This window comes from Rattus norvegicus, chromosome 7 (genome assembly GCF_036323735.1).
Source record: "Rattus norvegicus strain BN/NHsdMcwi chromosome 7, GRCr8, whole genome shotgun sequence".
Lineage (NCBI taxonomy): Eukaryota > Metazoa > Chordata > Mammalia > Rodentia > Muridae > Rattus > Rattus norvegicus.
Window position 1 is genome coordinate 131164049 of NC_086025.1, and position 12600 is coordinate 131176648.

At 44.2% G+C, this 12600-nt stretch overlaps 1 protein-coding gene across 1 annotated transcript in view; it reads right to left on the reverse strand.

Moving 5' to 3' along the window:
- The window catches only part of Asb8 (ankyrin repeat and SOCS box-containing 8), a 36194-nt gene extending 23594 nt beyond the window's left edge, over window positions 1–12600 (reverse strand). The window contains exons 1-2 of the mRNA XM_017594889.3: window positions 12371–12600; window positions 11540–11585 (exon numbers count right to left, since the gene is read on the reverse strand). Coding sequence (XP_017450378.3) covers window positions 11540–11585; window positions 12371–12516 — 192 coding nt within the window. The 5' untranslated portion in view covers window positions 12517–12600. The remainder of the gene's footprint in view (window positions 1–11539; window positions 11586–12370) is intronic.

The window sequence follows — 12600 nt, forward strand, 5'->3', positions numbered from 1 at the left end:
GGGAGCCCCTGGTCACACAGATAATGCAAAGGTCACCTAGACTATTAGTCATCACCGGTCCTGCTTGTGGGAGCTTGGTATGCCTGGCCCTGCAGATAGCACAGATCACCAGGTTATTAGCCACCTCCATTCCCAAACCTCTGGGTAGAAAAATAGATTATACATCTTTTTTTTTTTTTTAAATTTACAGACAACTCTGTGAGTTTAACATTCCCGGTCTCCCTAGTGCTATCTGTGTGCCTTTGTCCTCCCAATAACTATTTGGGGTGGGGGAGGTAAAGTAGAACCCATAGTTACAACATATCCTAGAATAAACCCTGTCTAAGTCAGTTAGACAGTGTAGCAAGAATGGAAACCCTCCAGGTCCCAGAGAAAAATGTGGGTAGAACTCCCTAATTGATCCGCAGGGGTAGTGGGCAAACCATATCCATGACCCTAAATCCAAAATCAACAGAAGGCTGCTATGACATAATTTAAAATTTCCATGACCAGAGTATTTTTAGAAAGGTTAAAGGGAAAATGATCCATTGAACACCATGGGAAAAAGGAAACTCCTGGAACTCCTGGAAACAAAGAGACACAAATATAATTGACAAAGTAGCCTAAGACACAAATGATTTTAAAAGTCAACTATTTAGACCTTTAAACTGGTCTAAAAATTCATGCATTTTTATTGAGACAGGGTGTGTGTGTGTGTGTCTGTGTCTAGCTTTGACTATCCTGGAGCTCACTCTACAAACCAGGCTGGTCTCAAACTCAGAGATCCACTTGCCTCTGCCTTCTGAGTGCTGGGATTAGAGGTGTGTGCCACCCCTGCCCAGCCATGCTATCTGACTTTAAAACATGAAAACACACTCAATTCATTCAAAGCAAAAAGTGAAATTATATTACTTTGACTTGTAGTTTCTTTTGGTGTTGCCAAAACTGTGGGCATACACTCATGTAGCCAGTGCTTGATACTTTGTGGGTTCTTCTTTTCCACACCCTTTCCTGCTCTTTCAATCCTCTAACACTAGATAAGAGAGAGAGAGAGAGAGAGAGAGAGAGAGAGAGAGAGAGAGAGAGAGAGAAAGAAGGATGGAGAGGAAATTGGGCAATGCTATCCTTAGACTACATTGACTATGAGCATTGACTTCTTTAGCTAAGTCTGATCTTCACCTTCAGGTTATCTAATTTCTTCTTTCTTTTTTGTGCACGACTTCTTAATGACCCACAACCAACAGTAACCCACTAAGAACCAGTAACTCACTTCACTCTTAGGGGGCCCTAGCATTTACCTACCTTCTGGAAAATCCTAGAATTCCAAGTCACACACAGAAACAAACTATCGGCAACTGGCAAAATCACGCCCCTGCTGGAGCACGAGGCAAACCACAGTCAGCTGCTGTGGACAATCTGAAGTAGCCCCGTATTCCACCTCAGGGATTAAAACAAAAAACATTCTTATCTGTGTGTTTTTTTTTTAAAGGAACCGAAATGTCAAGATTGTCAAGACACACTTACAACAACATTACTGGTGGAAGTAACAAGGGATGCGGCTTCTAAGTCAGGGGTTTGGGTACTATTTCACAAAATTACAAGTGAATGGATTAATTCTTTAACCCAGAAACTGCATATTCCGGAGGTCTCTACTGAAAGTCAAATCTATGCTGAAAATATACCTGCGCAAATTTGAAAAATGTGTGCATGCAGGTGGTTCCTTGTGGCATTTCTTAATGGCAAGGAACATAAACACCTCAAATATCTATTAATCTGGGAGGAGCTGAGTAGTGTGAAATATACTGGAATATGCTGGAATATACTGGAATATACTGGAGTACTATGAAGCTCCAGACACAATGAGGATGTTTTTATGCTGCTAAGAGGATGACTTCCAGACTAGGGCGTGTGACTCCGAGTGCACGAGGGAGTATATATGGAAGCTATTTTTGTATAAACGAAGCACTTGAAAGGCTATTCCAGAAACTAACATGTGAGATATTGGGGATGGAGGAGGGGAGGGGTGGGGGAGGAGAGAGGAATGGGGGAAGGGCTACCGATGAAGAATGAGGAATGCAAGGGAGATACCTCTGAGCATGTATTGCAATGTATTTTGACTCTACAATCATTTTATATATTCTGGAAGCAAATTAAAGAGTACTCTGAAACTAGAAATCAATGAGATAAATTTACCTAAATGTATATGAAATTGGTAACATAGCCAAACAGATTTATTTCAAGTGGCTTTTGAACCTAACACTTTGCCTTTAGTTGTTGGGAGCACAAAGGTCCTTCTTGCCTTCACAGATAAGGACCAGGGAGACCAGGAATGTTCGACTCAAAGCATTGTCTCTTCACGTATAACTTGTTTTTCCACTCAGAAGGCTGGCAAATGGAGGTGGCTAATAACCTGGTGATCTGTGCTATCTGCAGGGCCAGGCATACCAAGCTCCCACAAGCAGGACCGGTTATGACTAATAGTCTAGGTGACCTTTGCATTATCTGTGTGACCAGGGGCTCCCCCAAGCTCCCACAACCAGGACCAGAGGTGGTTAATAGCCCAGATGACCTCTATGCTATCTGCACGACAGAGCCCACACCAGATCCTTCCCTGGGCCCTTAAGATGACACACGCAGCCTATCTCTAGAACTCATCTTTATGGAGGAAGTGACATGTCCTCTGAGAAGAGTTTCTGTGTAATTGTCCCTCTTTTGTGCATAGGGGATTGCGCACCAGGAAACTTTTTTTTCCTCCAAATTCTACTGTACTTAAACGTGCTTACAATAAACTGCCTGGTATCAGGCTCTAGAAGTTTGAGCCAACACTGGCTACCTAGTGATGTTAAACCAGATTCCCCTCTTACCTGATGTACAGGAATGATTCTGATGCTTTGATTTAATTGGGAATATGCGAGCAGGGAGTACTGCTACTGAAGGTCCTTAACTCATCAATAAAGATGCCAGCAGCCAATGGCTTGGGAGGAAAGAAAGAGGCAGGACTTCCAGGTTCCCGCTGGAACAGACTCAGAGCTACAGAGGAGATCTTCCAAAATGTAGGCGGAAGAGGAAAGCAGCTCACCGAAGGGCAGCGGGAAAAGCATCTTGAGCTTGCAATTGTTCTTGGGCAAGACCAATGGGCTTCACAGAAGGTAACTGGGCGACTAAGCTGAGGGCAGATTTAGAGGTGTTGAGCTAGGAGTAAAGGGAAGGGTGTGTTAGCTGTGCAAGGCATAGAAGAGCCCAGCCACAGAGCCAATTAGGCAGGCTAAAAATGAGCTAAGGTGCCGGTGGCTTTCATCTGCAGTTCTGAGATAGCTCCTAGGTAGGTGGGCCTACCACTCTCTGGGAGCTCAAAGTGGAGTAGCAAAAACTACTGCTGCAGCCTCGGGTCAGAGATCCCCAACATTTCTTTTGTGGAAAGTGTTAGAAGAATGAAATAAGCTACAAAACCTCTGAAGCTGTATTTTGTTACTTTGTTACCAGAACTAAGATTAGTACTGCGAAGCCTGTTTAGAGTTTCACAGAAGAAAGCGAGAAAGTTTAATGTGAGCTGTGCTACAACCAAATGAACAACCAAATCAATGTAAAGGTCAGATGTTTAAACCGAGTCTTCAAGTTTCCAGGGCCCCAAAGATGCCATTTTAAAAAGAATAAAATTTTAACGTTTTATAGGAAAAATTGAGAGTAATTTACAAATCACAGAAAACAAAATTAGAGGACAGGCAGTGGTGGTGCACACCTTTAATCTCGGCACTCAGTAGGCAGAGGCAGGCAGATCTTTGAGTTAGAGGCCAGCCTGGTCTACAGAGCTAGTTCCAGGACAGCCCTGGCTACACAGAAAAATCCTGTCTGAAAAAAAACCCAACCAACCAACCAACCAACCAACCAACCAAACAACCAACCAAACTAACAAACAACTCAGAGAACCTAAAGACAGACAATTAAAAATGAAGGCATTAGAACAAAAGTGACCTTTGTAACTTTCAGAATCATGGTGGGCTGAAAAAGTATTTAAAGAAACTGTAACTAAAAATTCCACAAATTTGAAGTTCAGTTAAATGCAGGTAGGAACAAAACAAAACAAAATGAATCTCATCAAAGCACGTAATAATCAAACCAAAGAAAAAAATTATAAGCAGCCAGATAAGGACATTATTACATGGCCCAGAGCAGCCACTGACCAGCTGGGCCTGTGGGTCAAATCTCTATTGGCTGTCATTTCTGTTAATGAGGCTTTATTGAGACATGGCCACACATATCTATTTATGTATTTGCTAGACTGTGACATAATGGTCAAGCTGAGCAGTTGCCACAAAGACCATGTGGTTTGCAAAGCCTAAAGAATACACCTTAGTGCTTTGTGTAGAAAAGTTTGTCCCTCTTGATATAGAAGAATGTTTCAGAATCCATACAAGGCAAAGGCAAAGGCCAGTCCAGAAGTTCCTTTGTTTTTCCTAGCAAACAGTATCTTTCTTCCCTCCTCCTTCTTCTTCTTCTTCTTCTTCTTCTTCTTCTTCTTCTTCTTCTTCTTCGATTTATTCATTTATTATATATAAGTACACTGTAGCTATCTTCAGATACACCAGAAGAGGGCGTCGGATCTCTTTACAGATGGTTGTGAGCCACCATGTGGTTGCTGGGAATTGAACTCAGGACCTCTGGAAGAGTAGTCGGGTGCCCTTAACCGCTGAGCCATCTCTCCAGCCCTCTTCTTTTCTTCTTGTTTTGTTTGCTTGTCTGGTCGGTTGGTTGGTTTTGTTCTTTTGAGACAGGGTTTCTCTGTGTAACCCTGGCTGTCCTGGAACTTGCCCTAAAGGCCAGGCTGGCCTTGAACTCAAAGATCCCCCTGCCTTGACCTCTGGGGTGCTGGAATTAAAGGCATGCGCCACTACTACCCTCCACAAATGATAATCTTTCAAGGAAAGTGACATACTTTGAAAGATGGGAGGAGGCCTGTCGGAGTCCTTTAGGCAAAGAAAATTTATGGAGTGTAGAAATTTGAATCAGCATAAAGGGAGAAAGGTGATACATTTTGATGAAGTACAAAAATATTTTTACTTTTTAATCTCCTGAAAAGATAATAACTATTTAAAATAGAAATAAGCTGGGTGTGGTGGCACACGCCTGTAGTCCCAGCACTTGAGAGACAGAGGCAGGTGGATCTCTGAGTTTGAGGCCATCCTGGTCTATAGAGTGAGTTCTAGGACAGCCAGGGCTACATAGTGAGACTTAATTGGAATTTTAGAGCACACAAATGAAATGCATATGATAACAACATCGCAAAGGTTATAGGAAGCACTAAAAGCACACTGTCACTGTCATGGGGTTCTTACGCGGTGGGGAAGTGAGAGAGAGCTACAGGGCGAGGTGTGAACTGTGCAGCTGTAGCGTCCAGTGTGCCACAGGGTGAGGTGCGAACTGTGCAGCTGTAGCATCCAGTGTCCCACAGGGTGAGGTGTGAACTGTGCAGCTGTAGCGTCCAGTGTGCTACAGGGTGAGGTGTGAACTGTGTGACTGTAGCGTCCAGTGTGCTGGCCTCTTGCCAGGTGTGGCTTCCTAGCTAAGAGTTGGATGCTTTTACTGTAAGAACATTTGCAAACTCAGACCCATTTCACACTTCAAGTTTCAGAGCAAACAGTGCTAGTGACTAAAATGAATGAAACCTGACTAGAATCCTCCACTCTTATGATGCTCGGTTGTGCCATATGTGTTCGCCATGGCTGGCTGTCAATCATCCGGCTTGTGAATTTTCTGTACTCAGAACGCATGCATGGCTGCTTATCATTTAGAGCAAGACTGATTCGAGACAAAGAGAAGCAAATACTCAGTTTCCTCATCATGGGCAGTCACACTTCAGTCATCCAGCAGCCGTGTGCGGCTGGTAGCCACCACAGTGGACGATGCAGGTAAAAAGGTCCACTGTTGCAAGGAATTGTGGGAAAGGACATCTCAGGAATAGCAAACGATGTCCGAACAAACAGAAAAGAAGAACTGAGGAGCAAACGGTGGAGTTGGAAAGAACCGTCTTAAAATTCACTTAATCTAAACACAGGGAGGAAAGTAAGCAGAAGTCAACAAACACGGACAAATGGAATTAATAGAGAACAAATAGCAATATGACCAGAGTTTAATCTTATCAATGATTGAAATAAATCCCGTGGTCTATAATGCCATTATAATTAGAGGGCAGAGATGATCAAGGCAGACTGAAAAAAAAGCAAGCACAAACTACACGTAGAAAACTAGCTTTTATTTTTATAAGTACAATGAAATAAAGAGAATCATAATTTTATTATTTATTATAGTTCATTGTTTACTTATATTGGAGACTGTGTCTCCCCATGTCACCTTAGATGTCCTGGAACTCACAGAGATATGCTTGCCTCTGCTGTCTAAATCCTGGGGTGAGCTATGAAACCCTCTTTATGCATAACAGATATGACAAACGGAAGAGGGAAAAAGATGTAGCCCAGAAACGACCCGTATTAATATCAGGCTAATAAACGCCAGCACAATGCTATTGTCAGGATTGTTTTTTTAAGTCTGTAAATCTATTTAAAAAATTAGCTTTATATTTTATCTTACGCATTTAGGTGTTTTGCCGGCGTGTATGTGTGGCGCCATGTGGGTGATTGGTATTCACAGAGGTCAGGAGAGGCCTTGGAGCCTCTGGAACTGGAGTCGTTCTTTCAGAGGACCCAGAACTCACGTGGTGGCTCAGTTCTGGGTGCTCCGATGCCCTCTTCCTACCCCTGAGTGCACCAGGTACACACAGGGTACACGAATATAAAGGAAAAACATTCATACACGTAAAACTAAATAAATAAACATTTAATACATCAATTTTATTAAATTAAATATTAATCATATGCACATTATTCCAGAACATACAAGGCTGGGCTCACAAAATTAGTGGAGTAAGAGAAAGTAACAATTCTTGCCATATAAGGAAAAGACATAGGACATTTTACAAATAATGTGCATTTGTTTGTTTTGTTTTTTTTTGTTTTTGGTTTTTCTTTTTTTTTAAAGATTTATTTATTTATTTTATGTATGTGAGCACACTGTAGCTGTCTTCAGACACACCAGAAGAGGGCATCAGATTCCATTACAGATGGTTGGGAGCCACCATGTGGTTGCTGGGATTTGAACTCAGGACCTCTGGAAGAACAGTCAGTGCTCTTAACCACTGAGCCACCTCACCAGCCCCTGTGCATGTGTTAAAAACTAGACTGAGGGGCTGGGGGTTTAGCTCAGTGGTAGAGCGCTTACCTAGGAAGCACAAGGCCCTGGGTTCGGTCCCCAGCTCCGGAAAAAAAGAACAAAAAAAAAAAAAAAAAAAAAAAACTAGACTGAATAGATACATCTAGAGAGCACGGTTGTTTGTTTTGTTTGTTTTTGTGCCCTGTGCAATAGTAATAGGCAACAGCTTGCTTTTTGGGTGTTAACAGACTGTAAAAGGTGAGAACTACATAAGGAGCATTCTTCAGTTGCAATGGAATTAAGCTCTTCATTAGGAACAAAAAGACAAAATTCTTCTGCTTGAAAATTAAGAAGCATTTAACACTACTCAGTATTTAATATATACCACTATGCTACAAGGATTGTTCCGAGAAACTGGAATTTCACAGAAAGCAAATCAATAACTAAAAGTCTGGCGATACAAAGTGTTGGAAAGAATGTGAGGAGGATGCCGGCTCGTTTCAAGTCAACTTGACACAAGCTAGAGTCATCGGAGAGGAGGGACCCTCAGTTAAGAAAATGCCTCCGTAAGGTCCAGCTGTAGGCAAGCCTATAACCTACAGGCTTAACTGGTGATTGATGGGGAAGGCCTAGCCCATTGTGGAAGGTACCATCTCTTGGCTAGTTAGTGGTCCTGGGTTCTATAAGAAAGCAGGCTGAGAAAGCTTAGAGGAACAAGCCAGTAAGCAGCATCCCTTCACGGCCTCTGCATCAGCTCCTGCCTCTAGGTTCCTGCCCTGTTTGAGATCCTTTGATGATTGAATGGGATATGGGAGTGTAAGCTGAATAAACCCTTTCCTCTCTGAGTTGCTTTGGTCATAGTGATTCAGTGAAGTAAAACCATAGCTAAGACAATGGGCTGTGGATACTTTTACTCTGTTGGTTGACTGTAAGATAATTTACTGCACAGAACTGAAGTCTGTGATTCAGCAAATCCAGCCATGCATAAAGTTTAGAGAAACCTGTGTTGTAAACACCAGGATATTCACATCAGGACTGTTAGTGACAGTGTGACCTGGTCAGAAGGATTCCCTGACCGTAGAATGTGGATAAAATACGATGTGGGAGGAGGCTCACAAGGCCTCAGCCCTACACATAAAACAACAGGCAACTTAGAAATGGGCGAGAGGAGGATAAATCGTCTCTCTCTCACCCGCCTCTGTCCTGCCTCCATCCCACCCCACCCTGCTGCCCCACCAACATACCAATTGGTTATCTGATACCAAAAGGTCAGCCCTGAAAACATACAGATGAGTAACGTTATACAGACTGAGCTGGTCATACTTATGTATATAGGAATGCACACACACATACACACACACACATACACACACACACGCACGCACACGCACACTCACACTCAACAATTAAAAAGGGGGAGGGGCCAGGAATTTAAAAGAGAGCCAGGAGGCATGACATATATGGGAGGGTTTGGAGGGAGAAAAGGGAAGGGAGAAAGGATGTGATTACAATCTCAGAAATAGAAGAAATAATTTAAAAACATTCGTGTGACAGAACACAACAGAACAGTGAGACACACAAACCTCAGGCCCTGATGACCCTGGTGACCCTGGTGACCCTGGTGACCCTGGTGACCAAGAATGCTGTGCAAAAGAAGCAAGATTTAGAAACTATCACGATTCCATTCCCATGAAATGGAAAAAGAGTCAGGGCTGTGGGAAGTCTTCAGAACTGGCTAAGAGGCTCAGGGTGTGTTGTTTTAGAAGACTTTTGTTATAAAGACGGGAGGTGTAGGGGGACTGCCTGGAGTGGGGGTGGGGAGAGAGGGTGGTATGAAAGGGAAAGCACCAGGCAAGAAATGAGGTATTGTTTGTGGATCTTGGAAGGAGAGAGAAGGGTTGGGGATCGGCTGGGTCTTCTACCCTCTCCCAGTGAACGCACAGTAGCTTCAGGATTACCCAGCAGGAAGTCAGGATCTGCTTACATCCCAGAGCTGAACTCAGACTTAAGCCAGTGTTTAAAGATTTCTTTCCTTGCAGAACTCAGGCACAAATCTGGCCCCCCGAGGGGGAATTATTACTTCTTCCTTCCAACTCTTCTCAACATCTTTAAAATCTTGCCTACAATCCGGGGCGGCAGAGGCAGACAGATCTCTGAGAGTTGGAGGCCAGCCTGGTAAGTTTCACTATGAGAAACATAGTTTCAGGCCAGCCAGCCCTATTTAGAGAAAGCCTGCCTCAGAGCAAACAAAGAAACTAGCACAGAAACCCTGTCTAAGGGCTTGCATCTTGCAAGAGGAAGAGAGAATAGCTTGCTTCCGAGTTCAAAATTCACTGAGAAGTTTTTCTCTCTTGCATCTCTGTTATTTCCTGTCTTCCTGATCTTGGGTCTCAGATTATGACTTTAGGTTTCACTATCTCCCCACTCCGTCTGCATTTCTTGGAACATTTCTACATAGTCTTTTTCTACGAAAGAGAATGTCCCCCGAACAGGTCACAAATGTGGAAGGGGGTGGGGACGTGATGTCCCACAGACCTTACTGAAACTTAAACCTCAGAAATTTCAGTGTTAATTATGTGAAATTGTGAACAGTTTTTTTAGCCCTATGACAACCGGAAGCATCGTGCCTAATAGCCTGATCAGCTGAGCAGTGCCTCTGGTAAAGGAAGGGTTGATTTTAATGATGCAAGCACCTGGAGGTGGGCGCGCAATAATGGCGGATGGGCTGGATGAATCCTTGGGCTGGATGACCCTCTGAGGAGAATCCGGTCCCAGTTTAATTCACTCGATCCAGACAGTCACCAGCAAATTTCATTTAAAGTTTGCCTCTGCTGCTCGGAGACCTGGATAAGTCTGTGGAAAGCGAGAGGCTTTATTGAGATTGGCCACCTTGGGCTATTTCAGGACTAACGCCAGTCCCCAGAAAGTTGCTTTTATAACCCATGTTTGGTGCTTGATTAGATCCAGTGCTGCGGTCCGGGGGAGGCATAGCTTTTTTTATCCTCTGATATCTACTGGGTCATCTCGGAGAGCTCTTGTTTGGTTTTATTTTAGAACAGACAGGAAGAGATGTGAGCAAGGGACACAGAGGCCTCCGTTTTATCACGGGCCACCGGCCCCATGTGTGAAGGCTGCTGCTGCTAAGCCTGAAGACCTGAGGTTGAAGGAGAGAGCCGGCTCCTGCAAATTGTCTTTTGGCCTTAAACAAAGACTTTTGAGCTTGTGTGCAACCCCCTAGTAAGACAAACAAACAAACAAACACATAACCACCTAGCTAGCTAACTAACTAACTAGGATATTTTACTATTAGGTCCAGTAGTGCACATTTGCAATCCCAGAACCCAAGGGAGTTGAACTCTGAGGCAAGAAGAGTTCAAGACCATCCTGGGGTACATAATGAGCCAGTTTTGTTTGTTTTCGTTTGTTTGTTTTTTAAATGTATCTTCCCAGGAACGCAAAGACGTGCTTAGACTAGGACAAGTGAGAAGGGAAGTTTTTTGGTGCACATTGCCATGTTACAGAGGAACGAGCATAATTCCTTTCCAATCAGGCTGAAACTGAGAGAAGTAATTTGTTTAAAAAAAGTTGCCCCCAAAGAAATAGAGCTTATTCTTCTGTGGGATGATCTGGAGGAAATAACACACCCTCAGCCAGAAATATTCCTCCTCCTCAACGAAGCTGATCTCTTATTAACCACAGCCGATTCTTCAGCCCCAGCCAGCCAGCCTCAGTTATCCTGGTAAAGCAAAGGTTTCCCTTGCCCAGATGATGAACCCCAAATATCACACAGTCATCCCAGACAGTCTTTGCTTCCCGCCTGGAACTCCCCAAGCCAGGCCTCCGTCAACTGCATGCAGTGTCTTAGCAGCGTCTTCCAGACTCCCACAGAACAGCTCACCAAGCTTTAAACACTCAATCACTTCGCAGCCCCAAGTTTCAAATGCTTCCACGGTCCTCTCCGGAAAGCTTGTTTCGGGCCATCACAGCGTTTCCTCAGTCGCACGGCTCACTTGTCTCACCATACCCAACACCTGGTAATAATTTCTCTCCTAGTTTTCTTCTCTATTGACCAAAGTCAACCTGGGGATTGGGGGAAGGTTTATTTGGCTTATAGGTTATACTCCATTCTTTCAGGAAGCCAGGGAAGGAACTGAAGACAGGAACATGGCAGGAACTGAAGAGGAGCTGAGGAGGACTGCTTGCTGGCTTGCTTCCACGTTCCGATTCAGCTACCTGTCTTTTACAACCCGGAACCACCTGCCAAGGGTGACACCACCCACCGTGGGCTAGGCATCAATTAGCAACCAAGAAAATGTCTCAGAGACATGTCCATAGGCCAGTCTGGGGGCAACCATACCTTCATCGAAGTTCTGCCTTTCCAGGTGTCCTTAGTTTGTGTCAGGCTGGCAAAAAGACCAATGGGTACAGTCTTATACTGAGATAGTCAACACAGCCTCATAAGTTAAATCTGGGGATTATTGCTTGGGGATTTTAGACTAACAAGTAGCAGCTAGACTTCCCGTTGGCTTAGTGTATTCTTCTACACCCAAGTCCAGAAGCAGCTGTATCAGACTTATTGTGCGAAAGTGTAAGACTGAGACGTAAGGAAGAACAGGAAAACAGCAGGGTCTTCCCAGAATTGCAGTTTTCATAAGAATGTGATGCTTAGGACTGGGTACACATAACGGAGATGACCTTTACAGTATGGGGTCTCTCCTCCCGACAAGCTAATCAGAGTGAGATAAAAGAACCCCACAGCTACAGTGATACTCAGAGACTAAGGCCCCACGATGAGAAGTCTCTCTGAATAGTTTAGTAGTACAGCTGGGGTACTCAGCCACAAGGCCTGGCATCCCAGTGACCCAACCTTATAACCCAACCAGCTAACGAAGGCTTCCTTCCCTGTATACACCACCCTTAATTTCCCGAGACTATGTATTCTCCCAATTCTCATTTTCATGCAGAATTTATGAAATGATCTTTTTTCCTTTTTAGTCGAACACAACCAATGTTTCCTCCCTATATTTTTGAGCCCTACTCTCCGAGGTCCCACATTCTCCACTCTCTCTCGAAGTTTCTACACACCCTCCTCTAAGTTCCCACCCTCCCACACCCCAAGTTCCCACCCCCACTCCCCAAGATCCCACCCCACTCCCCACGTTCCCACCTACCCTCTCAAATGTCTGACCTGGTACTAGACTGGATCGGCCACACTCCTGGACCTATGCACCTGCTTCCCATGATCTTTGGCGCTTCTCCAGGAACTTCCCCTCCCTCTTGGCCCAGACCCCTGGTGCTGTCTGTGTGCGGCATGGTCAGAGCTCTGAGCAACATGATATTCTGATGCTAAAAGCCCTGACACCCACAGTACGACAACAATGGTGGCAAAAGGCCTTGTGTGATGGCATAACCCAGCTC